This window comes from Gallus gallus, chromosome Z, assembly GCF_016699485.2.
Source record: "Gallus gallus isolate bGalGal1 chromosome Z, bGalGal1.mat.broiler.GRCg7b, whole genome shotgun sequence".
NCBI classification, from domain to species: domain Eukaryota; kingdom Metazoa; phylum Chordata; class Aves; order Galliformes; family Phasianidae; genus Gallus; species Gallus gallus.
The window spans coordinates 73,621,063-73,648,627 of NC_052572.1; the positions used below are offsets into that span (position 1 = coordinate 73,621,063).

A 27,565-nucleotide genomic window follows, 5' to 3' on the forward strand; every position below is an offset into this window, starting at 1 on the left:
CTTTAGGAATAGCTCACTGCCTATGGTGAATAGTATGACACTGAGAAGAGGCAGTCTCCAGAAGTCAAATCCAAACACTGGAGTGCTGAAGTCTAATGAAAGTGTAATTCAGAACCCTCTTAATACAAATGTAGTTATGGAACAGCTAGACAGCATTCAAAGTGGTAAGCCTGTTTGTTATCCTGGGGTTTTGAATATAGTTTCTTCTAGTGGATTCATGGCTCTTTATAACATAAAACTAAGCTGAAAGGATTTTTCCAATTCCTGTTCACAGATAACGCATCAAAGCCATACCATCAGATATTCACTTACAGTAGTTTTATACATGAACAAAAGCCTCAATTTAAAATTAAATGAAATGTCAAAATCGATTACTGGGCTGGCGATGACAGAAGTACAGCACAGTGTGCTTTCTTTCTGTTATTACTGTCTTTGCTTTCCATCAAAACCGGAAGGGGAGATGTACAAAATGGTTTTGTTTTTCATAATGCAGTTACAGGAAGTAGTGGTAGGTAAGGTGTTCACATTCTCAGTTTCTAATTGTCTCCATGGCACTGGCAAAGAGCACAGAATACCAAGGTAAGATGTGCATATCATAAATATAAGACATAAATTTTAACCTATATGTATACCAGCATTTTTTAATATAAAATTTATGTATAGGATGTGTATAAGAATAAACTTCAGTATGTATGTTTATACAGTTATACATATGTAGGATTAAATACAAAAGCTTGTACGTAAAAATTACGTACAAGAAAACATACAAGTTACATAACATATTTATCTTAAAATACAATTTTATATATCTTAGAGTCTATGGACTCGAGAGGTACTACAGAAGCACAGAAGGTGGAACAGGTCAGTGTCGGACCAACTTTGAGGGATACTTCAGTCCTCCAGGATTTTGCAACTAGTGTGGAACTTGTCAAGCAAATAGACAACAAAGGGAGGTAGGTAAAAATCATCAGCTAATACTGACTTCATTCCTAGAGTCTTCTAAAATAAGCAGCTGAGGTGTATGTATGATGAACATTGTATGCTTATGGACACTGTGTTTATGCATAGAAGTTTAATTTAGACTTCTTTGTTTAAGATTTCTATTTCTTAGTTGTTACCTGAAGACTTTTGTGTTTAAACATTAATTTGTGCTTGTTGTTTCAGTACTTACTAATCAACTTGCTACTTACCTGTCTGCCATTAAACTGTGTCTGTAAGGAAACATTAATTAATTGATTGATTTGAAAACATTAGTGAGCTTCTAAGCTTTCTTGCTTGGTCATGGCTTTTTTAGTAAAGTCTCAAGTTAATGGTGTTAGGGAGGTTTTTTACTGAAATACTTTATGTAGGTTTGTTTGAAGGTTATGCATGTTCTTTAGTAATTTTTAAAGAGGTAGATATGTGAGCTTCACATTAAATGCGTAATTAGAATCATATTATACAGAGTTTAGCCCACACACAGGGTACCCTTCATTGGTTTCGAATTACCTGGATATGCATCTTACAGAACACAGGAAGAGATGAAGGATGTTTGTGGAACTTCTGGGAACTTGTCACCAGGATGTGAGAAATCTCACCTTGGACTGGAGGATTACCTGGATGAAGGTTCTGTGGACAGAACAGCTGTGCAAAATCCTTGTCCTGCCAAGGACAGTCAATGTACCCTCGGGTTTGCTCAGGTAAGTAATTTAATTTAATTACAGTCTGGAAGTGCCCAGTTTCTCAAACTCTGTAGAGGGGGAAGTTTTCAGTGCAAATGTGCTCACCTGTTTTACAGACCTGGTATTTCAGATGGTGAATGAAACCTCTTTTTTTTTTTTTTTTTTTAATAGATAGAGTCATATTTAATCATTCCAGCAATCCTCAGTTTTTAGGATTTCAGCAATAAATGATGCTTGTTGGCAAAACATTGAAAATTTCTCAGAGTTAATGGAAGAAGTATCATTCAGTCTGGCCTCTTCCTGTTAAATCGCTTTAAACTGAAATTATATATTGCAGGGACAATGTCACCTTCATTTGCTTTGCTTAAAACAAACTTAGTTATCCTTTGCTGTACTCCTTCCCATGTCTGTGCATAACCAACTTTTCATATACCTATTTGGTCATGGTAACGTGTGTATTTCACATCTTTAGTTTTGCAGTGGTTTATGCTGTTCCAGCATAAATAAACATCTTATTTTTTTCCAGGGCAGGGGGTTCATTCACACTTTCTTATAGAGCTCCAGCATTGCTTGATACCAGCTTACTTGCAGTTACTGTGGAATGGCTGGAGAGCAGTAACTTGTTTCCTCAGTGCAACCTGTAGATGTGTCATTTTAGCACAGGGTGCAAAAAAGACTGTGCTCATACTGGAGTGGCAGAAACGGTAGGAGGAGCAGCTTGCAGTGGAGTATTTCTTTTCTTAGCAAAAGTACATACTATAGAAGACATTTGGTGTTGTTGCAAAGCTTGGTGCTTCTCTCTGGTGATCAGTTGTTTTGTAATGGTTGGGGGAATTTATGTTCTTAGGGCAATTTATTATGTGAGTCATCAGTGACAGAGCTCTGCAGTGGGAAATATAAATTTATTTCAAGAAATCATCCTTACAGACAGTGAGCTGTACATAAATTACGTATTATTATTCTTGTTGGTCTGGTATCCTTCAGCTTAGAATGCCTAGAAGTAAAAGCTGAGAACAGGCAATTTTAGGCTTTCTGGCTCTTCGGCATTTGAAATGCTTTCTTTCTTGTTTTGTAGAGTTATTTGTCAAGCTTACCATATTGTTTTATTTCAAATGTTTTATTTCTAGAATGAAACACATGCCCAGGATTGTGCACAGCAGCATATAAGCAGCACAGAAGAGACTTCAGGTATAATGCACACTAATATTTTAAGTTAGCAAAAAACTTGTGTATCTTGCAGTGATGCAAAGATTAAAAAAAAGAGAATGTGTTGTTATGATTAAATATCTACTTAATGAACAAACAAAAGGACCGATAGCTTCGTGCCATTCCCCACTCTAGTTTGCATGAATGAAATTTAAATAAGAGGCAAGACTTGGAAACTTTTTGGATGACTCCTTAAGCTTAGCTATCAATAGAAAGGGAAGTTCTTGCTCTTTCCTCTGTGCAGTGAGCACCTGCTTATTAGCACTGTTGTGTTTAGCATTTGTTAGAGCTCTTTTTGATACTGACTTGCTTACCTCTCAAAAACTGAAGGTGGTAGAGGGAGAAAGCCTGTGTTTTTTTCCAGCAGCTTAGTGAGCTATAGTGGCTCATGAAATTTTGAAGTGAATGCCAGTGTCAGTGAATGTGAGTAGGTGGGCTGAGCTGTGCACTTGAGCAATCATCTTTAATGAGATGAAAAATCAAAATGAATTAAAGTTGGAATAACAGCTGTACATCATTAAAAATTAGAGCTGTCTTAAGTAACAGAGCAATGCTGTTGCTTTCCGTTTTTGAAAAACATTTAGAAATATTATCTTCTAAAATTCTCTTTAATGGCAGTTGGCAGCTGTCTGATAATGCCCATCTTTTTGACTAAATTAATTTTATTTCTCATTTATTAAATTTTGATGGTACTTCTAAGGTCATCTGCAAATCAGCAGGGAAGGAAAAAAACACTATAGTTTATTAAAAACAAAAAGAAAAAAAAACACACATACAAAAAACACAACAGCAGACTTCTATCACTTAAAGAAGTAACTCTTAATACCTCACAGTAGTATTTAGAGACAGAGGGACCATCTGACAACCACAGTTACACAGGTTTGATTAAGCAACACATTGTTCCTTATTGTTAGTACACCTATCTTAAAAGCTTCATCCCTACTAAGCATTCTTAATATTCTTTCTTCTGAGGGATAATAAGGATTCTACTGCAATGAATGAGCTCCAGAGAGTGATAAGTTTCTTGTCTCAGACAAAAATGAGCATATTGTGTGAAGGATATTCCCAGTGCCTTCTTTCATGGAGATTATATGCTCATTACTCAATGTGCGGGGGAGGAGGGGGGGGCATGAAGAAGAGAACAGTGTGATTTTAAACTTGAATAATAGATTTTTGTTACTTTTTTATTTCCCTGGAAAATTATGGTAGTGAATAATTATCCGAGATGTCCAGAAGAAGAAGAACAGACGTTCATTTTAACATTGGTGGAAATCCTTGCTAACTCGGAAGAGTTCGATACATCTGCTTTGCAGGAACAAACTTCAGAACCATTACTACCAGCACCAATACTTATCAGTCCAGTGAAATCAAGTGGAACCAGCTTGACTGAAGTGGAGAGGTAAATACTTTATTTTTGAGCTTAAGCGTATATTTGAGTAGGAGTATTCTTCAGTGCAAGATAACTGAATTATTTCAACATTGCAGTTGGAATTAAGTACGTTCAGCTTGGGAAGAAGGGGAAAAAAATTAAAGGAAAATATTCTGAGGTATAGTAAGTGTTATAATTCTTTAAAAAGTACTGCTATATTTATGTAACTTCTCAGGTAAAAGTAACAGGTGTGATGCTCCAGCAGTGTAGAGGACTTTGCCCTGTTATTGAATGGATAGATCTTCAAGAGTGAATTTTGGCTACACAGTGTAGGAATTCTAACTTCTGTGGAACTACCAGTGATGAACAGAATTTCTGACAGGCAGAGTTCGGGTACATCTTCTGTGTCACTGTTCCCTTATTGCTTTACATTATTTCCCTAATCTCTGCTGCTTCCTGAGATGCCACAGTCTTTTTGGGATCATACCATGAGGGGCAAGGAGAGAGTGAGAATCAAGATTCAGCTGCGTGTACAAATAATATTGTATTTTGGAACTATTTAGGGCAGTTAGTCTGCTCTTCTGTGGAAGTATCAAATGGAGTTGAAATAGAATAGCTTCTAAAGTAATCAGTTTTGACTGTAACTAGAAAAATTCATTTCTCTAACTTGCCTTTAAATAGTGCCGCAAAATGTTTCTTGATGGTAAATAGTACACTTGAAGCCAATACTGACTCTAAGTAGAAGTAAGTATTATCAAAGATCCACATATAATAGCTACACAGAAGTGTTCCACAAGGTGAATTTTGGCTTATTATACAGTCATGTCCTGATTTTAGCTGGAATAGAGTTAATTTTTCTTCCTAGTGGCTGGTGTAGGGCTGGGTTGTGAATTTAGCATGACATTAATGTTGATATCACACTGATTTTTTAGTTGATGCAGAGCAGTGTGTAAAGGGACTTTTAAAAAAGTCATTTTCTGCTTCTTGTGCTGCCCTGCCAGCAAGCAGTCTGGGGGTGCACAGTGACCTGGGGGAAAACACAGCCAGGACAGTTGACTCAAACTGGCTGAAGGGATGTCCTATGCCATATACTGTAAAATAGAACGGGGGGAGTTGGTTGGAAGTGTATTTGAGGCTCAGTGGGCATTGTGCATCACTTTTTGTGTACGTTCCTTTATCATTACTCTTATTATTTTCCCTTTCTTTTCTGTGCTATTAAATTCTCATTATCGCAATTCATGAGTTCTGGGTTTTTTTCTGATTCTCTTGCCCATGCTGCTGGGGAGGAGGGATCAAATGACTGTGCAGTGCTGACCTGCTAGCCAGGCTAAACCCTAACAAGTCACTATAATGACTTTCTGTAAACAGCATTGGATCTTTGACAACTGCAGCTGATGAACTTGGTGAATATTCAAACAGCGGTACGGAAACCAAACAACAAGAGAGTGCTTCAGTAGAGTCTGTTCTAACTTTGGTGCATACAGCTCAGAAAAGGTCAGCTGCTGAGCCTGCAGAGAACGATGTTCCTCTTGTCAAGAAAACCGTATCTACTGTAGTGGAGAGTAACGTGGAAGGCCCTTGTCAGGTGAGAAGGTAATTTGGTAGCAGTGTCTTTATGTATAGTGTAGGTACTTAACACTTAACGTATAGTAGAGCATTTTAACTGTCTTTGGAGTTGGAACAAAGTGACTTAATCTGTACAATTTCAAAGGCAAATTGATATCTATAGTTTGCTTTTTACTTTGAATGGTAAAACAGCTCTTAGACTGTTGATTTGTTTTTTGAGAATTCATTTGCTCTTGGATATTTTTATTAGGCTTTCTAGTATGCAGGTTGGTGATACATCTTATTATTTGGTTCGTTCACCACAGCCTTTCTGACAACAACATTGCGGGAGGGAAAACTCAGTTTACTGGATGACTGGCAGACTGTGTAGATTAACTGGATGACATGGCTCCTGCTGGCGTCTATTACAGAAAGAAGTTGTTAGTTGTGTTCGTGACATTTTTGACCTAGTGGGCACAAGTCTAAAAGAATACCTGCAAAGGAAGACTGGCCAGCCTCTTCGGGCTTCCTGCTGTGCTTTTTTAAAATGACCCAGCTTGTTGGAATGACTACCATTAATTTCTGTGACTAGGCTAGGACTTTGTAGTGTGACTTTGTCAGGGAATAAGCAATAATTTCACATATGATTCAGAGAGCTTTTCTAGGAAGGACTGGATAAAACTGCCCCTCCTTCATTGACCTCTCATCTTGACATCCTCATCTTGAATCATTTTTCATGGCAACATCTTGAAAGCCTGCTCAGGAAATGAATTAAATGGTTAATTATACTCTACTGAAGATCTGTTCTTTATCACTCCTGTTCTTAGAAGTGTACAAGCATGATGTGCCTCTGTCAACTTTTATTGTCTCTTGAATAGTGAGATAACTTTCTTTTTTTTTTTTTTTTTTTTTTAATTCAGGGGTATTCAAGTAAATCCACAAATACTCAAACAAGAACTTCTGGTAGGTAAATCTAAACTTGTAAAAGCAAATTGTAACTAATCTAAATGCATAATACACCACGGTTTAGTACCTGTCATTATCCTAAGTGGTCCTGTCTGCAACTAACTTAGAAGCAGAAAGGAACTTTTCCTGTAACTCCCGAATACCTCAGTTTTGCAACTTCTGCTATAAGCTAAATGTGTTGTATTACACAGCTGACTATTAATTTAATAATGGTTTGTAATAGTTCTAAGAGCAATGCTCTACTTATTCTACTTGTGAATTTCAGGAGATTTTTGGACCAAACCTGTTATTCTCTGTTTAGCAAATATTTTCCCTTGCTGGAGAGCGCTAATAACCAAAGATGTTAATGTTACTGTACTGCAACATAATTCATTTTTTATTTTGTATTAGTCTTTTAAAAGATACATACGCTGTTTAATCAGTCTCTGAAGAAATCAACATAACAGATAGAAAGCAGAATTCCTGACGGTACAGTTTTCAATCAGCTGAGCCTTTGAGGGATTTGGAGAACTACTTCTTGGTGCTGAAGTAAACTTGAAAGAGGGACTGTGGGATTTTAAACAGCTAGATGACTTCACTAAGCTCTGTTGTGTGCTGTAAAGATTGGGGGTGCAGCTGTAGAACTAAACTTCTCCAGCTTTTCCACATAACATCTGTAAGATTTTACAGACTTTCAAAGCAGATTGTGAATTCTTTAGTCTTAGTTAGTGGTGGTTTCAAAAAACAAAATGACAAAAAACTGGAAAAAAAATTAGCCCTCATCTTTGAAGCCATTTAACATTACCCTCATCTTCTGGACTATGGTGTTATCAGTGAAAGTGAATAACTGAAATTTTTTAATTACTCTCAACTCTTTTACAGATGATCCTTTTCAAAAAACAGGGGTTTCAGCAAAGGAAAATATACTTGCTTCTGCCTTGCTGTCTATTTCACCAGTAGATGAGAGAAGCCAGTGTGAAACTTTGGAGAATTCAGGGAAAGCATCATTTCACAATTTAGCGTCCAGTCAAGAAGAGGAGATGACATGTGGGTTAACCTCCAGTACAGAAACAGAAATAAGTGAACAAGGAAAACTGGGAGATAAACACGAAGCAGCACAGTTGGAATGTACTGAAAGTCTAACAGAATCTTCAAAAACTCCATTAGTCAGCAGGTATCTATGGAATGTTTTTGTCAGCCTTTTCTGTTAGACGCTTTTTTCCATATTGAGTTACTGATATCTTCTTTCCACTTAGTAGTACAAGAGCAGCACTACCCTCCTTTGTGACCTGTAAGAATTATAGGTCTGCCCTCCTCAGAAATTAAAAAGGATCAAACTGTCTCCTTTGAAATTTGAAGTATTTTAGACATTAGATAAGCAGATTGACCAAGGAACGTTCCTGATGTATGATACATCTGTTTAGGCACTGACAGATGCCTCTTTTGATACAGACATCCATGAGGCTGTAATACTTAGGATGATTGTTTTTCTTAGCTCAGTCTAATGCTTAGATATATGCACCCATCAATTTCTTACGATTTTTGGTCTTCTGCCAATAAGATTTGGTTTTGATGTAGTACTCACTATGCTTCTACAAGTACTAATTTTTGTCTTTTCCCCATAGGACTTTCTAGCTCAGAGGATATTGTTCTTATCTATCCATCCAGCTATTTGAATTACGTTTTCTTGTTTTAATATACCTTTCTCTAGTATTCAAGTGTTTTAGTTTCTTCTCTCTGTTGTACTTGTGCACACTGTTTTTGACTGTGGTGCTCCACAGGTCCATCCTGACCCTGTTATTTGCTCTTTCATTACATTTATGTACCGAACAAAACTGGTTATTTGTATCTGGGATATCTACAGCAGCTGGGTAATGTTGAATTGAAATTAAGAATCCTTGCTTTCAAATTTACTTCCTAAGCTGTAAATTCTTACTTAGCAACATGAGAAGTAGCTTCGATACAGTCTGTACTTCCTCTGTACTTCATCACCATGACTTCTCTGTTTCTGTATATAACATCAAGTATGAGGCTAACAACAGGCTGAAGCCCTGCAGCAGGGATTTTTCTTTCTTGTGTGGATAGTCTGAGACTCAGACATAGTCCTCTCTGACTGTACTTGCTTTGAGCAGGAGTGGATGAAAACCATCGGGATTTTTATCTTTAATTTACAGAAAAAGTAGTTCTGAATCTGCCGAAGAAGTGCAAAGAAAGAGAGAAAAGATCCCAAACCCACAGACTGGGACCACAAAGCCAAGTCTGAAAAATACAACTCCATCTAGTAAGGATGATAAGGAATCTTGTTCCTTTCCCTCTACAAGCACATCATCATTTGTGGAGTATGACAGCGTACCTGCTGATGCTGTAGTTGTGGTATGTTTGCTTCTGAATGTCTTTGCATTTTTGAGATGTGAGAAACAATGAATTAGTTGTCTCAAGAGTGAGTAGGGAGCATTGCCATCTTCAAGTTTCAGGAGATTTATCTGCTGCAGTGAATGGTTTCTAACTTGTGCATGTCTAGGAAACTTAAAAGGGAATTAAGTTGCTTTCTCTGTGCACGTGTATCTATAAATGTTTTGGTTTCTCAGAAAGTTGTGGCCCATTTTTCTACTCTGTTACTTTTGCAGAAGTTGCACAAGGTTTGTACATTCCTTCAGGACTTGGGTGAAGCTATGGGGGCCCCAGCTGATAACTGTATTCATGTGTGTAGGTACAAGATGGTTATCCTGTGAAGTTTTATGACTTTGAATTACCTTGTAGCAGTAGTTTTGTTTAAACTGAAACCCACAGCAAACATGTGAAGTCAAACAGAAGGGAATGACCGCTGCCCACTGCACAGGCCATCTCAAAATCTTTATCAGCTTTTGCTGCAGAAATGTTCCTGGTGTCAGCAGAGGATGAGAGGGGAACCTGCTTGTTTTCCTTTCTCCAATAATTCCTAGTTTTTTTTTTTACTGTAATCTTGCTATCTGAATTGGCAGCCCAAGCATCTACATATGCTTGTATGTGCATGCACATGTGCTCCATTAATAGTAGCCTTTTCTTTTTCTATTAGGCTCCACATAATGAACCATCTGAGAAGCCTCCCCACTGTGCTGGAGATCAAGAGAAGGAAGAGGAGCCAACCAAAATCTCAGAGTATTTTTTCAGTGACATCTTTATGGAAGTAGATGACCCAGAATAGCAAATTGGCTTTATAAAAATAGTGGTACATACTTAGTACAACTAAATAAAAAGTAGTTGTTTTTTAGGAAAACATTACTTGTTTTAACATTAATTATGCCAAATTTAGCATCAATTACTGTTAGTAACTTCCATAAGGATGGAATCATTTTCTTCTAAATGGATGCTTTTGAAGGTTGACATAATCTAAACCACTATGTTGGTGTCGTTGGACCAGAACAGTGGCTGCAGGATTAATTTTCACTTGTTTGGATTTTGATAATGGGTGCATGATTGTCTTTCAGAAAACTGCAAGGTGAAAAACGCATATTCTTGTGACAAGCTGTTCCTTTGAATTTAATGCTAAAGACTGTGGTATTGATTATACAAGTTCTTTACTTCTTTTTGTGAAGTATGCTGTATTAGTATGTTAGAAGGAAAAACAAACCTTTTATTTACAATGTAATCTCTGTAGATTAGGCTGCAAATACTGAAAGTACCGTCACAAATGCATAGTTCTGTTCAGCACTGCGGGTATTTTTATTAGCATCCCCAAATTATGTATTTTTGTATTTAAGAAGACTTACATAAGTTAAAAGACCCTAGCCTGAAAAGCCAAATGACTTTAGCTTCTTTAAAATGTATAGAGAGAAACCTGGAAAACATTTCATTTACACAATGATAATCTTTGGAACTGTCCTATTGGAATGAGAGGAAGAGGTTAATGTTCCTCAGCATAAACGCCAGTTTCCTTTTGTTGTGACAAAACAATTTAACCCAGCAGGCAAAGTGGGATGAGGGAGAACAGAAGTCGTGGGTTGAGATAAAAACTATTCACTAAGACAGAAAAGGAAAATGAAGACAAATATGCGCTAACATAAATATCTCCACAATGCAACCAACCAACACCAAGCTAGCAATACAGCTGCCTGCCAACTGATGCCCTGCTAGCAACTCAAGGTCTCACTATGTGCCAACTGATGCCCTGCCAACTGCAAGCAGCAGCCCCTCCCCACGTCTTTACAGCCTTCTGCATGATGTCATGTGGTATGGAGTAAACCCCTTGCTTCATTCAGGCCAGCTGTCCTGGCTCCATCCTGTGTGGTGGCTCTTCCCCACTGAGCCCTGGAATTGCACACAACTCTCAGCAAGAACTGTATTTGTGCTATCAACATTGTCTCAGCTGGAACCAGGACATCTTCTAAGTCTGAAAACAGTGAGGTGTTTCTGTGTGTAGGTGTATATGTCTGTATTGATGTCCTTTGTTGCACTTATTCAAAGCAGCACAGACAACTGAATTTAAGCAACAGTGAGGTTGCTTTAAGGAGTTGCTACTTGGAAGCAGTTGTATTTGAGCCATTTTCCTCATGTTCCAGGTCTACTTCTACTGAAACTCCCCATAAAATTTTGGTGCAGCTTGAGATTTTAGCTTTTTTTTTTTCTTGCTTAGGAAAATTGTCTCATTGAAATACAGTAGTTCTTTTGAGTTCTTTCAGGCAGCCACTGAGGTCAAGTAATTCTTAAATGTTATTACACAAAAATGAGCATGTAGATTTAAGTAGTCCAACTGTTTCTCCTGGTAATTAGTAACAGCAAGTATTTTTGCAAAAGAAATTGTTATAGAAGAGAAATTTGAATTGTATTATGCTCTGCAGAAGCCTATCTTAACCTTGGGGCTGGATAATAATTTACTTGCAAGTGTTCTCATGCAACTATCTACTGAATTTTGAAATACTTCATGAAGTTTGAGAATGTTTGGCAGTGCTTATGAACGAACATTTAAAACTTTGTCAATAAGGAAGAATACACAGAAAAACTACTGCTATTGCAAGGTGATGTATTAGGAGACTTCTGTCAACCACATTGCCCAGAGAGGTTGTGGATGACCCGTCCCTGGAGGTGTTCAAGGCCAGATTGAATGGGGCTCTGAGCCTGCTCTGGTATTAGATATGGAGGTTGGTGGCCCTGCCTGTGGCGGGGGGTTGGATCTTCATGATCCTTGAGGTCCCTTGCAGCCCAAGCCATTCTGTCATTCTATGGCACTTGCAACAGCATCTTGTAGAGGTGGTGAAAAGGCTGGTGGTCCCAGCATGACTTACTGGGCAGCATACTGTCAAAAGAAAGACAAAACAAACAAAAACCCAGCAGACACACAGAGGTAATCCACCACCACCACCAGCTTCTGTTTGCAAGTCTCGGATCTTTTGTTCTGCCTAACACATTCAACTTGAAATGTTTGCGTGTTGTCTTACTGTAAGCATTAGAAAATATATGAGTGTATGCATTAAGTTCGATGTATATCTTGTAGATATTTCATTTAGCTAACTTAGTTCTTAGCACACGTGGCATGTTTCAATCCCTTCTGCACTGACATAGCCTAAGAATACATTTCTGGGGATTTGGCTATGAAATAATTGCCGTAAGTATTTTCTGAGCTGATAACCATTATGCATTTCATTGCATACAGTTTGACTTGCATTTCTATTACAGGATACAAAATAATTGTTTCATTAGTAAGATTTAAGGTGCCTTACCTATCTTGTTAATTGAGGCTACGCTTTTTGTTCCCTCCAGTAAACCATTTGCACTTTGTTTCAAAGAGCAATTTATTTGAACAGAGGCGAGAGAAGGTTGTGTTGTGTTCTGAGACCGTGGAGGGTATGGCGATCTCAAGGGACTGGAGGTGCCTGCCACCCGTGTAACCGCCTATATGCTTTCTGTTTCAAAGAAAGTTGTCATATTCTGTATGTAAACTATGTAAATAAATTATTTTATATTACCCGTGCCCGTTCCCCTGTTTATCAATCACACGTTCTAAATGCAATCTTAGGTTTTCCTCGCGCGGGTGCCGGCCGGGCTCCGCTGGGCGCGGCCGAGGGCGGGCGGCCCCTCAGCCCATTGGCTGCGGCGGGGGGAGTGGCGGCGGCGGGGCGGGGCGGCTGGCAGTGCTCGGCCGCCATGCTGCTGGGCCGCTGCCGCCTCCTGTTCCGCGCCGGTGCCGCCCGCCCGGCCCGCGCCTGCTATGGCGAGGCGGCGGCGGTGGGCTCGCGGCCCGACGCGGGCTCTCCGCTCTACCAGGTAGGCTGGGCCGGGCGGGCCCGGCTCCTTCCGGCCGGCGGGCCGCGGGCGCTCGGGGCGGGCCTTAGCGCCCAGGCGCTGCTCCTCGGTGTCCCCGAGTGAACCCTCCGTCGTTACAAAGCCCGGCGCTGTGTGGTGCGTGCCGCCCGTAGCCGCCGTGCCTCGTTCAGGGCGGGCGGGACTCGGCCCGCCGCCACCCTGCTGCCTCCTCCATACGGTTCTATAGCAAATGTCCGCTTCTGATCGCTTTATCCGGGCTGAGTTTAAAGATGCCTTCTGAAGAGAGCAAGGATACGTCTGTCTTACTGCGGAATTTTACTTTCCTCTTAATTATTGAGTGCCTCGTTTGCAGGGTTGAGGATGTGGTGGTATCTGAGTGACTGAGCTGAGGTTCGTAGCGGGCTGAGAGCGCTGCCCCCTCATCCCACAGCTGGGCACTCCCTGCTGTTGGCAGCTTCAGACCTGAGGAGAAGGGGAGGGGATGGCGCGGGGTGCCGGCAGCAGGCGTCCTCCTTGGGGAGGAAGGGCAGAAGATGCGAGCGGAGTTGGATGTTTCTTACCACGGTGACCGTGTTGTACATTGCCTTATATTAATGGTGCTGTATCACCATCTTCACCCGCAAGTTGAAAGTTGTGTTTAACAGTTAGGCGGTGAATAAGGCAGTTTTAGGTGTGGGTCGGAGCTGGTAGGAAATTCTGTGAAGCACTTCATGCAGTTCTGAATGTGGTTTTGCAGAAACCTTTGGGACAGAACTTCAGGTTACAGAGACTTCTGCGGGACACCAGTATGTGTATATTTACATGCCAGCCTTGATTATATGAATGCGTTTACATACATGTATATAAACATGTATAATAGCACATAATGCATGCACACATATTTGCATCTGCAAACAAACAAACAAAGAATCAGCAGTTTAATAAATGCGTTTACTCAGCTAAGCTGTCAGTGGGTTTGCATTTGTGTGAGCACCTTTAGATCTCAAAAGCCAAGGCTGGATGACTCTTTGTAGGACGCTTTATTTTTACTTCCATTTTTAGCTCTTCTGTACTTTGGCAGCAGTTTCCAATGAGACTTCAAGACAGGAAAAGTGGCTCTGTTAGATGAGCCCACCTGTGTGTAGTGGGAGTGCGTGCTACGTCATTCAAGCAGTCATAGAGCTGGTAGTGTTCGTACTTGGAAGATGTAGTTAGTGCAGCAATGTGAATGGACGTCGTGCTTCACAGACACGAAGGGCTGTGAGGTGTTAAACAGCCTGAAAAAAAAAAAATAATGCTGTGCAGAGAATAACAGTGCAAACACCAGAGAGCGTAGCAGTGTGTGATGAAGGTCTCGCCTCCTTGTAGCTGGAGTTTGCCCTTCTGGCTGTCAGTTCAGCCAGACAGGTTGGCCTTCATAATGTATACTGTCTGTAAAGCTAGACATGTGAAAATGTAATTCAGCAATGAGTTAGTCTAAATTCTGGAAGACGGAGGAGGCTGTGTGTGAAGACTCTCAGGATTAGCTCTTACAGCTGCTTTGCTTAGGTAGCAATAATTCACTTAGCTCATTAGGATCTTAGGATCAAGGCTGTAACTTTCACTTCTTGATCCTGCTTTGAGTTCCTAGGAGCCCTCGCACTAAGAGCAGAATTTTGTGGACTCTACTGGTGCAGAGGCAGGTTTACAGGAGGAAAGTGTGTCCGTTTGCCTGCGTTTTTGGCATTAATTAATTAAGAGGCCTCAAAGATACGGCAGAACTAATAGGTTCGATCCTGCATGGAGCCATTTCTGCATGTGTTCAAAACCTATATGCATCTTTGCTTTTCCTTTGTAATACGCAGAGCTGTCATGTTGTGGTTAAAGAATGAAACATAAGGTCAGAAATTAAATATTGGAGCACAATGTTTTTACTGATGGCATAAGAAATCCTTCCATGAGTACTCCTGCAGGAGAGCAGATAAAATAGCTGCAGAAGTTGTTAATCCAGAATCAGATAAGGAAGACTGTGATTGCTGTGCCCCTCTTAATTCCCTCTGCCATTTTTAGCTGTATTTTTTCCTATTTCAAGGTGAATATTTAATCCCAGTAGTTTGTGAAGAAGCTGAGTGTGCTTAGAGGAAACAGGTAAGGGGAGACAAGGACATCTGTGAGCAGTGCTGGAAGGTGAGCCAGCTGGCATACAGACTCACAGTAAGGTGGAGTGTTGAGACAGAGTTTTACAAGTATGCACTTTTACAGGAGAGGAGCTTTAAGTGGTCTTTTGAGGGACTGAGATCAGGGTTTGTTTTCTTTAGCGGTGTGTGACTGCAGTCACTGTTAAGTCCATCACAGGGGTGGAGTCAGACAAACAAATGTGGCTGATTTGTTATTTCCCTGGGTGCTGTGAGCGGTCACTGAACCTCCAGTAGGCCATTCCTGTGTCATTCCACAGCTGAGGAGGAAAAGAGCGGATGCATAGTAATAAATGCACGAAGGTCCAGTCTGCACTGTGCTGCGTGCGCTCCGACTGGAGCCCAGGGTGGCACACAATGTACCCTGCTGGTAGAGGACGTCTGAGTGTTGATCTCACCAATCAGCTCGTGGAGTTCCTGGGGCTAAGGGGCAGCTTCCCTTAAGGAAGTGCTTCCTTTACAACGTCCTTCTGGGCAGCTAAACCACTGTGAATGCACAGTGCCTGTGCACGTGTTTTCATTCTGTTTGCCCTTTACATTGTGATGCCTTTCTGTGATTCAGAGCTGAGCAAACCAGACTACAGCACTTGCTGCTTCCTAGGGTAACCCTAATTCTATGTGTTCACCTTTGGGTATGAAGTCTCCAGGTTTTTTTTTTTTTTTTCTGTCAAATTAGGCTTTAATATCTTCTAACTGAGAATTAGACAGGACTGATTCTTCTCATGCTGCAGTTAATACATCTTTATGCTGTGTTGCAGTTATACTTTTCAAAGAAGTTGCGTTGTTCCTAACCTGTCTGAAAAGCTGAAGTAAGGTTGACAAATACCTTTTAATCCCAAAGAAGTGGTAAGAAATGACTGTGGTGAGCTGACTACTGAATAACTCATACCCAAAGCTACAGAGCCTTTGTTATTCTAAGAGGAGTATTGGCAAGAAGGTCACACTTTCCTGCTTTTGAAAAGCTTTGGTTTATATCTGTTTTCTACTTAAACAGTGAGTATACAGACATTTTGACCAAGTTAATTCACTCCAGGTCATTCATCTGCTGGCACAGGAGGCACAGCAGCATTTCAGTTGAGTACCCATGATTTATTTTACAAAGTTATGTTTGTGAAAGGCAAACAAACACACAACAGTGAGTTAACAAAACCTGAAAAATAAAGTTTCAACTCTGTAACGCCTAATTTTGGTACTGGTTCGTTGAGCTTAGAGCTGGGCTTTTGCAGTTCAAACATAATCAGCTTTTGTGAAGCTTGTATATGAAATGCTTTGGGATGACATAAGGAAGCCCACATAGAGGTTGAAGTGCTATTTCTTTAAAGACAATACAGAGCAAGTATTTAATAAGGTAAATAGAAAATTTGAGAGGAAATTAATGTTGCATACTATTTTCTGTGTTTCTTTATTGAAGCATAATTCTGTCACTTTTGGTTAAACTTGAAACATCTGTTTCCCCATTTAGGAAAACTATGAACGAATGAAAGCCCTGGTAACTCAACTCCAAGAACAAGCAGAAAAAATCAGGTTAGGTAAGTGTGCTAGTCCAGATTTTAGGAGGCTTGTTAAAACTATTGCTCAAACAGAGTGTTTTTTCCTTTTTTTGTAATCATTTTTCCTTAGTTGTATGCTTACTGATTGTTCAGATACAACGTGCTAAGTGGATTGTAACAGTCGTACAGGAATTTGTGTCTTCTGTTTAAAGCTACTTTCATCAGCTGAAAACCTTAGAGTTTATATCCAAGTTACCTTGGTTGAAAATTTAGTTGTTGTTTTGTTGGTTTTTTTTTAAAGTTACTGAGTTTAAATAAGAGAAAAGTCCATAGTGTTGGTACAAGCTTATCACGGTATTTAGTTAATGCATTTGCTTGTCAGATGGATTAGGTCTATCCTAATGCTGCAAATAAATTACTGGGAAAATGAAATAAATTAAAGTAAGGCTGATATGATCAAAAGATTAATTTCATTCCTAGTGAGGCAAAAAGTAAGCAAAGTAAATAATGAAAACTAGGTATTTAGAGTTTAATTTTTTATGAGCTCGAATTTTAGAGTATCAGTGGAAAGTATGTTTCTTTAATAAATTTAATGGCAGTATGTTAAAAATAGATAAGACTATTAACAAAAAGCTTTTACTGCTGCACTTTCCTCTTTACCTACTTCTTTGCTTCATCCTCCCACCTGCTTTTACAACAGCTTGGGTGACAAGTGTGCTTTTTGTTCAAGTTGCCTGTTTGTTTCTTTACTTGTAAAGGGGATTTACAAAGACCCCTGGTGTTGTTTTGCTGGCAAACAGAAGCAATTTGTACTGGTTTAGAAGATTGAAATATCTCTGTTTCAGTGTCTTAACTGGTTAGACTACCTGAATTAATTCCAGTTGACTGCAGACAAGAAAATTTAAAAAGTTTATAGATGTTTAAAGCACGCAGCTTTAACTCTCCTCTTCTAGTGTTCATCATGGTAGTATACTGTTTCTTATATAATACAATCTCTTTTGCAGTTTTAGAATAGCACATTTAAGATCATGGGCTGTCTGTTTTTTCTTACGTGCTGTGTAAGAAAACCCTAGGATTTCATCATGACGTGCTGAATCCCGTAGATTCCCTGTCTTGTATGAGTGTAGAGACCGTTCAGTAGTTATTCATGTGGCTTATGAGTTAATGATCATGACCTTCTTCACTACTGCACCTTTCCAGTTCTTGCTTGTCATATGATAGCAAGACTAAAGCCTCAGGGATGCTCTGCCAGGATGTTAAAATATGTATCTTGAGAATGATTGCTTGACCTGTCTTACAGGTATATGAGGATAATTGGATATATACGCTCAAGAGTTTTGAGGGATAGCTGCAAAATCTATTTCTTCCTAAGAGCTGTCTTTTGAAGAATGAGCTCTTGACAGAGGTCTTTTTAATGCACGTTTCATTCCTTGTTGCTCTGTTGGGTAGGTCTTTTGTAAACCCATATAATCTACTTTGTAATCCCAAGCAACAGGAAGAGGATCCCTGCCCCAAAGAATCTACAGGCTGTAATAAGTAACAACAAGTAGATTTCTGTTGGCAAGCAAAAGAAGCAACTGAAGTACTCCTGGTCTCCAGGAAGAGCAGCGGTCATAGCCTCTCTGCAGTCACATTGAAATCTAATAGACATCACTGTAGAGGAGCTGTTGAGGAGGAGCTGTCATGTTAAATGACCCGTGGTTTGTTTCATTGTTAGGGTGGCTGCTCCAGGATGGGGGTTCCTGTAGTGTTGATTGAACTTCTCAGTTCTGGAAGATAAACTAATAGGAGGGCTCTAACGGCTGCAGGGCAAGCATTTATGATTAGCGTGAGGAGAGCAGGGATGAGCAAAGATGTCAAAAATCATAGGATGGAAAATGGTTCTTGCAGCAGCACTGCAAGTGTAAATGGGAAAAGCAAGATGGTATCTGCCAAGGTCAGATAAAACATTGTGGTAGTCGTGATGTGGGATGTTGAGAACTTGGGTGAGAATATTAGCTTTGTGGGTAGATATGAAATGTTTAAGAGACTTGTGCAGAAGGAGACTTGTGCGGAAAGCATGTGCAAGATTTAGGTTTAGGCTGGATATACAGACCTAATGAACATACTGAATCAGAAATAAGACTTTCTGGCCTGCCTACTATGTGGGGAAATTATGTTTTAGTTTCAGCTGGGATGGAATTGTTTTTGTTAGAGTGTCTGATACGATGTTATGTTTTGGTTCTAGGAGAAAAACAATGTTGATAACACACTGATGAGCAGTGTTGTACTGAGCCAAGGCTGTTCACAGCCAAGGGCCCAAGGAGCTGGGAGGGAACAGAATTGGGACAGCTGACTGTAACTAGACAAAGGGATATTCCATGCATGTGACATCATGTGGAAGGAATTTTGAAGGGGATGGGAGTTGAATTTTTTTTTTTTTCTCTTCCACTGCTTGGGAGGCAAGCTGGGCATCAGTCAGGAGGTGGCGAGCAATTGCTTGAGGACCACATGTTACATACACTGATGAATATATGTAGTCATAGCTATTATCCTTTCCCTTTTTTCTATCTTAGTAAATAGTTTTATCTCAACCCGCAAGTTCTACTTTTTTTTACCCAATTCACTCCCCTGTCCCGCTGGGATGGGGGGAATGAGCAAACGACTGTGTGGTGCTTAGCCTTCTGCCAGGTTAAACCACAACATCATGGTGGTTAAGGAAGGAGGTAACAAGGAAGGCCTGACAGGTAGGCTTAACAGCTCTGTTGCAGCAATGCTTAGCTGACAAATGTAGAAGTCTCAGGAGAAATGTTAGCAGAAATATAACTCCTTTACTTTGGACAGGGGGAGACAATTTTAGATTGACAAGGTGGATCAGTGATCTGTCTACATAAATATACTGGATAAGCTGTTGCTATAAAGGGGCTGAGATGTGTCAATTGATGTGAAACTGAGATGTCTCAAGCATTGAATGACACAGAGCTCTAGAGAGCAAAAGGTATTATTTAGGTTGGCCTCAAGTAAAAGGTCGAAATAAAGCAAAGATAAGTAAACTTTGTTACTAAATGTTGTGTTTCTAAAATCTGTTACTTACAGTTTTGAAGTAATCTAAGGAGATGAATCCTCATTATATTGGATCTTTGAAGATTGGATTCAGCATAGCTGTTTTGAACTCATCTGAAGAAGCTTTCTGCTGTCATTTCCTCTGTGAATTTGTGTTTTCATTTTGTTCGTGGCCAAACAGTGAGGGAAAGCTTCAGACAAATGTTTATTAGTGTCTTTGCCTCAAGACTAGCTGTAAAAAAAGAGAAAGAAATAGAGGTTCTGGAAGGCAAGCATTTGTATCAATATCTTAAATCTATTTGAAGTGAAAAATGTTATTTATTAAATGCATTATTGAAGTCCATACATAAAAAACTGGGAACTCTTTAGTGCTTCCATTCTGAATTTTAATATAGCTGGTGATTTATCTGTCTGTGTTCTCAGTAAGCCTAATGAATGACTCTTGTATCACAGGAGGTGGAGAAAAAGCTCGTAAACTTCATACATCAAGAGGAAAGTTGTTACCCAGAGAGAGAATTGACAGACTTATTGATCCAGGGTAAGTACTTTCTCTTTTTAAAAAAACACATCAAATTCTCTTTCACAGGTAATATTCTAGGAGCCTTGTTTTCTCATTAGTTTCTATCACCATTTGGAATTTTGCAGATGTGTTCTTTGAAATACTCATCTGTTGGCTTTTCTTAATCACATCTTAAAAAATTGAATCTTACAAGTGAGATTCACTGGCAACTAATTATTGGACTGATTGATCTTTAAAGTCTTGTTATGGTATTTGTCATTATTAGGTCTCCGTTCTTGGAGTTCTCCCAGTTTGCAGGCTACCAGTTGTATGGTAATGAAGAGGTTCCAGCAGGAGGTATTATCACAGGCATTGGACGAATATCTGGGTGAGAGATACAAGTGATCTGCGTTATTGGTGTTAAGAAAAGGAAGAAGGTATAATTTTCTTTAGTTTCCAGTATTAAGCTAGTACACATCCGACATCCGAAAAATCAGCAAAGTTAGCATTTTAATTCATTCAGTCTTGTCTAAAAGGAATTGATTTTTTTTTTTCAGTTAGTGTTTTGCCTGTTGAAGTTAGACACACATAGACTTTGTCTGGTGAAGTAGAGATTAGTGAATCAGTAAAGCAATCTGCAAAAGATAGGACTGTATTCTAGGCTGAGCATTAGTTTTGCTCACTAGAAGTACAACAGAAACTATTGTTGAAAATAACAATGACATTAGACAGCATTCCTTTGGGGAATTAAGGAACTGTAAAGCAGAGCATTGTAGTGCTGTCACTGCTGTTACCATGTGCACTGGAAGGGAATGCAGGTGAGGAGGGCTGCTCTCTTGAGCATCCCAGAGGTTTCATGTGTCTTGGTCACGTTAAGCAACAAATGTATTTATTTACTACAAATACATTTATTTCTCATAAACTTGTTTTATTTTTAGGGTGGAATGTTTGATTGTTGCCAATGATGCAACTGTCAAAGGTGGTACTTACTATCCCATCACTGTTAAAAAACACTTACGTGCTCAAGAAATTGCAATGCAAAACCATCTGCCTTGCATATATTTGGGTAAGTTACATTGCAGAAACAGCTAGTAATCCTGGTCAAGGGCATAAGGGCATCTCATAAGCTCTAAGTAAAATACTGCTTCTTTTAAAAGGTATTAACGAGACTGATGAGTCTCCAGATTTTACTAACCCGGTATGTATTTCAGCTACATTTATCCAGAAGCATTTTCATAATGCTGTATTATGTCTACAGATTAGTGGCAAGTCTTGCTGTGCTAGCCTCTCAACACTATTTTCTGCTCTGCTGGTAGAGCTGGTTTCGCAAAATACAGATGTAATCATGCTACTTTTATCACTTCATTTTTATTTATTTTCCTTCCTTCTGTCATGCATGGGCCATCAGTCCTGTAGTGTTGTCTGAGTGTCCTCAGTACATTAGAGAATCGTACCTTCTTAGCCTGGTTTTATAGAAATACTATTTGTCGGGATTTTGTACAGTGCTGACTGCCTTTCATTCTCAAATCCCAGTCTAGTAACTTTTGAATCCATTAACTAACTTCAGCCAAATTGTACTGTGAGAGATTTCATAGAGCGTGTAGGCCAGTTGATTTTGTGTATATAAGGAAGCATTAGAGTACAGAATAATTATCTTTTATTGTCCCTATTAGAAAAACAGAATGGTTTAGTCGTCTATTCTGCTTAGCATAGCAGCTCAAAGGTGTTAATTGGTTTACCAGTTAGGACACTAACCTAAAAAGTCAGCATAAAAATAGGTAGGTCCTGACCAGTAACAGTATGTGAAGAATTAGGAGAAGTGTGAACCTGAAAGTATTGGTGGAGGGGACAGGGTGACAGCATGGATGGAGGCTTTGTAGGATTGTCATACTGCAGTGGAAGGTGTTCTAATGTAAAGAGGAGGGCTGTAATTACTGTTTGAGGTTGTTGTTCATGAAAGCTTTAAGAAATTTAGCCTTGCTGTTTGCAAAACAACTGTGATTTCTGTTTTAGTCTGATTTACTAGCAACTCCTATGTGTCCAGACAGCTCTTAATTGTCACTGAACGTATCAGTGAACAAAACTGTGTCATGCTCCCATTTTAAGGTCTAATGGAATAAGGGTCTATGGGACATAGGTTTGCCTTTGAAAAATGTGTTGGAAGCAGATATCTGTTGGAAGGACAACTCAGCAGGGCACCAGCAATCAAAAAGGTTCCTGGAATATGTTGATGATAACTTCCTCTTCCAAGTGGCACAGGAACCCCCAAGAAAAGGTGCTACATGGGCCCTTGTCCTCACCAACAAGTAGGGGCTGGTGAGTAATATGAAGCTCAAGGGCAACCTTGGCTACAGGGACCATGAAATCATGGAGTTCAAGATCCTCAGGATGTCAAAGAGGGTGCACAGCAAGCTTGCTGCTCCGGACTTCAGGAGAGCAGACTTTTCTCTCATCAGGGAACTGCCTGGCAGGGTGACGTGGGAGAACGCCCTGGAAGGAAGAGGGGTCCAAGAAAGCTGGTCTGCATTCAAGGACCATCTCCTCCAAGCCCAGAAGCACTGTATCCCAAGAAAAAGGAAGGCAGGCAAGGATGCCAGGAGGCCTCCATGAATCAAAGTGGAGCTTCTGGACTTACTTAGGTGCAAAAGGAAAGTCTGCAGGGAGTGGAAGTAGGTTACCTGGGAGGACCACAAAGAAGCTGCCTGAGCAGCCAGGGGTTGGATTAGGAAAGCTAAAAGCTGGTTAGAATTAAATCTAGCCAGGGATATAAGGGGGAGCAAGAAATCCTACAGGTATATCAGTAATAAGAAGACCAGGGAGGATGTAGGCCCTCTGCAGAAGGAAACTGGAGACCTGGTCACAGGGTACACAGAGAAAACTGAGGTACTCATTGATTTCTTTGCTTCAGTCTTCACCAGCAAGGGCTCTAGCCACACCACCCAAGCTGCAGAAAGCAAAGGTAGGAACTTGGATAAGGAAGATCTGCCTGCTGTAAACGAAGATGAGGTTTGAGACCATCTAAAGAACCTCAGGGTGCACAAGTCCATGGAACTTGATGAGCTCCATCCAGGAGTTCTGAGGGAACTGGCAGATGAAGTTGCTGAGCCGCTTTCCATCATATTTGAAAGGTTGTGGCACTCTGGTGAAGTTCCCACTGATTGGAAAAGGGGAAACATAACCTCCATTTTCAAAAAGGGCAAAAAAATGAAGATCCATGGAAAATACAGATGAAGTGATTGGTGGAAACCAGCACAGCTTTGCCAAAGGGCAAGTCATGCGTGACAAACTTGGTGGCCTTTTACAGTGGAGTTACAGTGTTGGTGGATAAAGGAAGGGCATCTGACGTCATCCACCTGGACTTGTGCAAAGTATATGACACTGTTCTGCACAACATCCTGGTTGCCAAATTGGAGAAGAATGGATTTGAGGAATGAACCACTCAATAAATTAAGGAATTGGCTGGATGGTTACACAAAGAGTTGTGGTCAAAGGCTCAGTGTCCAAGTGGAAGTCAGTGATGAGTGGCGTTCTCAGGGATCGGTGCTGGGACCAGTGTTACTTATCATCTTTGTAGGTGACATGGACAGTGGGATTGAGTGCACCCTCAGCAAGTTTGCAGATGACACCAAGCTGAGAGGAAGTGTCTGTCTTCCTGAGGGCAGGAAGGTCCTGCAGAAGGATCTGGATAGACTGGATAACTGGGCTAAGGCCAATCATCTGGGCTTCACTAAGACGAGTTGCCAGGTCCTGCACTTTGGCCACAGCAACTCCTTGCAAGAGGTTGGAACTAGATGCTCTTAAAGGTCCTTTCCAAACCAGTCCTTTCTGTGATTCTGTGAAGTCAGTTTTTATATTCAAACTTTGAGTTGTATAGTCATTGTATACATTCTGCCTGTCAAGGAACTCAGCAGATTTGAGTGACTTCAATTTTCGTACCTGGATTTGCATCAGTTCATTTCAGTTGTGAGATCAAGGGGGAGTGCTCTGTATTCAGCCAGCATTTTGAACATTAATTTCCATGCCATTTGATTTTCTGTTTCCGTCAGTGGTCCCCACGTTCATTGCTTGATGTAGACACTGGGTGCCAGTTGTCACTAAGAGTCAGTCACTGGTTTGGGCATTTTCTTTTGTGGTCAGGGATGGCCTACTGCACTGCACTGGCGGTAGTGACCAGGTTGGAGTTTGTGTCACTGCCTGAGTTGAGGTTGCATTTGGGAGAGTGGTTTTACAAGAGCGGAATAAAGAATCAAAGTTCTGATTCGCAGTAAAGGTGAATGTCGGAGATTATTGGCTACAGTTGTGCTGCATGAGAATGTACATGTAGACCGTCACTCAGGAAAAGAAGTTGGCGGAAGCCAGAGTGGTTAGAGATGCTTGACATTCGTGTGCATTTCTTTCTCACCTTCTGTTCTTTAGAGTCTTTTGATGTGTTTTCTTGTTTCTGGAATGGAATGATAGCTGAAGTCAGCGACCTATGGTTTGGAAAGCACATCATGAGGCAAGGGCATATATAAAGCTTCTGAAGACAGTAAAAGGTGTTCAGTATGTCTGGATAATCGGTGTGTGAAACTACATGTGTTATGTATTTCAAGGGCGTTTAGCGGTAGTTTCTTCTGTGGAACTTGTGACAGAATTACAATAGAAAAGTAGATTTTAAGATGTATGCTGAAAGTGTTCTTGGTTTAAATGTTTTGCATTAAGATGAGTTTAGAAGTTTATCTAAGGAATTTGGATTGCATCTCTTAGCTTTTTTTTGTTGGGGGGGGGGGGGGGGAGAGTGGGTGTTAGTTGCTTAGTTGTGTATGTGATGTTGCTAGTGTTGCAGTTGCAAGAAGAGTATCATAACATACCTAGATTCATGACAATACGTGCAGCATTAGCATGTGGTGGATATTTTAAATAACATGCAGATGTTTTGCTACTAACTTCTGCATATAACACTGTTCAAAGATGTATTAATGTGTTTTCATTTACTGTAGTTGATTCTGGAGGAGCAAATTTACCTCGGCAAGCAGAAGTATTTCCAGATCGAGATCATTTTGGTCGTATTTTCTATAATCAAGCAATCATGTCTTCGCAAGGAATTCCACAGGTAATTTGCTTTGACTTGAGGTTGAAGTGTATTAATTAGTTCTTATACTTGCAGCTTTTGTCTGATTTCAGGGTTTATACCAGTGCTTTATTTCAGACAGCACAGAGTTGTGCTGACCTGATGGCCCGGTCTAGGGATTAGAGGAACTGTAAACACATTAACTATCCACAGAAAGTCATCATTTTGAAAAGGCTGTCTTCTTTCTTGGCCTTAATGCTGATTGCATGACCTGCCTGCTCCTATCTTGGAGTGGCAGAAAAGAGAACTTGACAGTATGGTAAGTAGGTTTGTGTAAGGAAGCAGTAGAAAATCTCTTGAAACAGCTGATTATTATGCATCATTGTTGCAAGGGTGAGGACCCCTTTGATGATGGCTAGTAAATGAGACATACTTTTTGCTAAGAGTGGTATGTGTATATTTATATACCCATTTTATATATGGATCACTGTATGATAAATCTACTCTGACATTGAAGTCATTTTCTAATGTATTAATGATGCATAGAATCATTGTGACTTTTAGTCACAGTTCCTGGATTTAGAAATAGTTTTGTGTCATGGATATTTCAGGAATGTGTTGAGCGCAGTTTTTTTGATGCAGGTGGCCAACTAGGTGAGGTGCTTTAGTGGGTCTGTTACTCATGAAGAATGCAGAGCTTTTTGAGGATGGAAGTGCTGATGGCAGCCTTGGTTGCAGGGAAAATGGGGTGCAGAGTGTAAGATCCAGATGTAAGTGAAGAAGGTAAGTAGAAGGATAAAGACCCAGGACTTCAGCAGAGCAATCTTTGGCTTGCTAAGGGAGCTGTCAGCTGGCACCTGTGGAAGGCCACTAGGAGGGCAGAGGAGTTTGTGGTCTTTGAAGATAACCACCTCCAAACACAGGAACTTGCTATCCTGATGTACAGCAAAGTAAACCAGTTCCTTTCTGTGAAGTTACTGATTAGTCAGTCAGCTCCCGGCCTCTTCACATGCTTACACAGCTCTGTCATTTAACCCCTCTGCAGACTGAAGAATTCAAGTTCACTTAGCAATTCCTGATATGAGTGTTTCATACTTCTGATCATCCTTGTTTATTTTCTCTAAATCTATTGTCAGATTGTGTTGGATATTCTCTGAATTGAAGGGAACAAGGGACATTATTGTTAAAGAGGATGGTCACATGGCTGTTGTGCTGAAAGATTTTTTATGTTTCAATAAACATTTTTTTTTTTTGCTAGGGACTCCAGTCATCATCTGGTATCATAGTAGTAGTTTTTAGGTCTTATGTTGAAGATGAATAGATAATTAGTAAGACTGAAATTACTGAGGTTATGCAAGACCTTGCTCGAAAGTCCTGTCCCTTAAGTTGTGCTGCTGTTTTTGGATATATCTTGAAAGAACATTCATGCATTTACAAGGTCCTTCATTTACAAGGTAGTGCTTCATTAGAGTAGCACTGTAGACCTACAGTGACTACAGTGAGTCAAAAGTAAGTACTGGAAGGGTTTGCCTTTTAATAATGTGCTTACTGTTTGGTATGATGTGGATAAAAGTAATTTTCTTGAAATGGAACTAATGAAAATTTTACTTTCTTAGAGTATTTATAGAGGGCTGGGGATGAAAAAGTTGTTCTTGAAGTTATTCCTTCATTTAAAATACGTAATGAATGTGTGTTTAAGGGTTGTTTCTTTCATTTGTTTCATTTTAGAAGAGCTCTATTAACCTTTGTAAATCTGCTATTGATTCTTTGCTAACAGATTATGGTAGCTAGAATCATCTTCCCTGTCTGAGAGGAGGCATCATTAGGAAGTAGTATTAATTAGGAAATAGCACTGCTTGCGATTTCCACTCACTTTAATTCTTCAAACAAGTTTGGAAATTGTTTTTATCAGCTGTTGCTCTGACTGAAGGTCTGTTTCATCAGTTCACTCATCAGCCCATCTCAATTTTGACCATACAGTAATTGCTTTTTTTTTTTTTTTTGGCTTTTTTTTTCCCAGTTGCCTGTGCTGCTTTTAATTTCTCCCTCCACTTTTACCTGTGACTAACTTATTATACTCCTACTGCAGCTTTAAATTGCTCTGATGTCTGTATGGCTGTGAATCAGAGCGCAGTGATTAGCTTCACATTAGCCACATCTTATGCTCTCTCATACTCATGTGGCATGGATACAACAAGAAAGCTGAACTGCTGATTTTTATTGCTTTTTTAGGTAATTTTCAGTGCATTAATTCTGAGAATGAAGTCAGAAAATAGCATTGGTTGGAAAATTTGAGGCTGTGCTTTTTAACAGGCTGATTTTAATTTTGCAGTACATGGATAAACCAATACATGCATTAGAGAAA

At 39.9% G+C, this 27,565-nt stretch overlaps 2 protein-coding genes across 6 annotated transcripts in view; both read left to right on the top strand.

Annotated features, from left to right (window-relative positions):
• The window catches only part of BDP1 (B double prime 1, subunit of RNA polymerase III transcription initiation factor IIIB), a 55,084-nt gene extending 42,417 nt beyond the window's left edge, over window positions 1-12,667 (top strand). For 3 of the 4 annotated variants that reach the window (XM_424966.8, XM_004949631.5, XM_004949630.5), the window contains exons 31-40: window positions 7-164; window positions 815-953; window positions 1,508-1,679; window positions 2,789-2,849; window positions 4,077-4,266; window positions 5,605-5,821; window positions 6,702-6,744; window positions 7,609-7,900; window positions 8,901-9,099; window positions 9,782-12,667. In XM_424966.8, the coding sequence (XP_424966.5) occupies window positions 7-164; window positions 815-953; window positions 1,508-1,679; window positions 2,789-2,849; window positions 4,077-4,266; window positions 5,605-5,821; window positions 6,702-6,744; window positions 7,609-7,900; window positions 8,901-9,099; window positions 9,782-9,910 (1,600 nt within the window). In that variant the 3' untranslated portion in view covers window positions 9,911-12,667. Of the gene's footprint in view, window positions 1-6; window positions 165-814; window positions 954-1,507; window positions 1,680-2,788; window positions 2,850-4,076; window positions 4,267-5,604; window positions 5,830-6,701; window positions 6,745-7,608; window positions 7,901-8,900; window positions 9,100-9,781 lie in introns of those variants that run through there. The other variant, XM_015280686.4, reaches the window with a different exon arrangement.
• A 153-nt stretch (window positions 12,668-12,820) lies between these two features.
• MCCC2 (methylcrotonoyl-CoA carboxylase 2) overlaps window positions 12,821-27,565 on the top strand; it is a 36,087-nt gene continuing 21,342 nt past the window's right edge. Inside the window, exons 1-6 of one of the 2 annotated variants that reach the window (XM_424967.7) lie at window positions 12,821-12,966; window positions 16,582-16,648; window positions 20,105-20,189; window positions 20,437-20,538; window positions 21,089-21,216; window positions 25,130-25,242. In XM_424967.7, the coding sequence (XP_424967.3) occupies window positions 12,847-12,966; window positions 16,582-16,648; window positions 20,105-20,189; window positions 20,437-20,538; window positions 21,089-21,216; window positions 25,130-25,242 (615 nt within the window). In that variant the 5' untranslated portion in view covers window positions 12,821-12,846. Of the gene's footprint in view, window positions 15,722-16,581; window positions 16,649-20,104; window positions 20,190-20,436; window positions 20,539-21,088; window positions 21,217-25,129; window positions 25,243-27,565 lie in introns of both variants that reach the window. The other variant, XM_046905957.1, reaches the window with a different exon arrangement.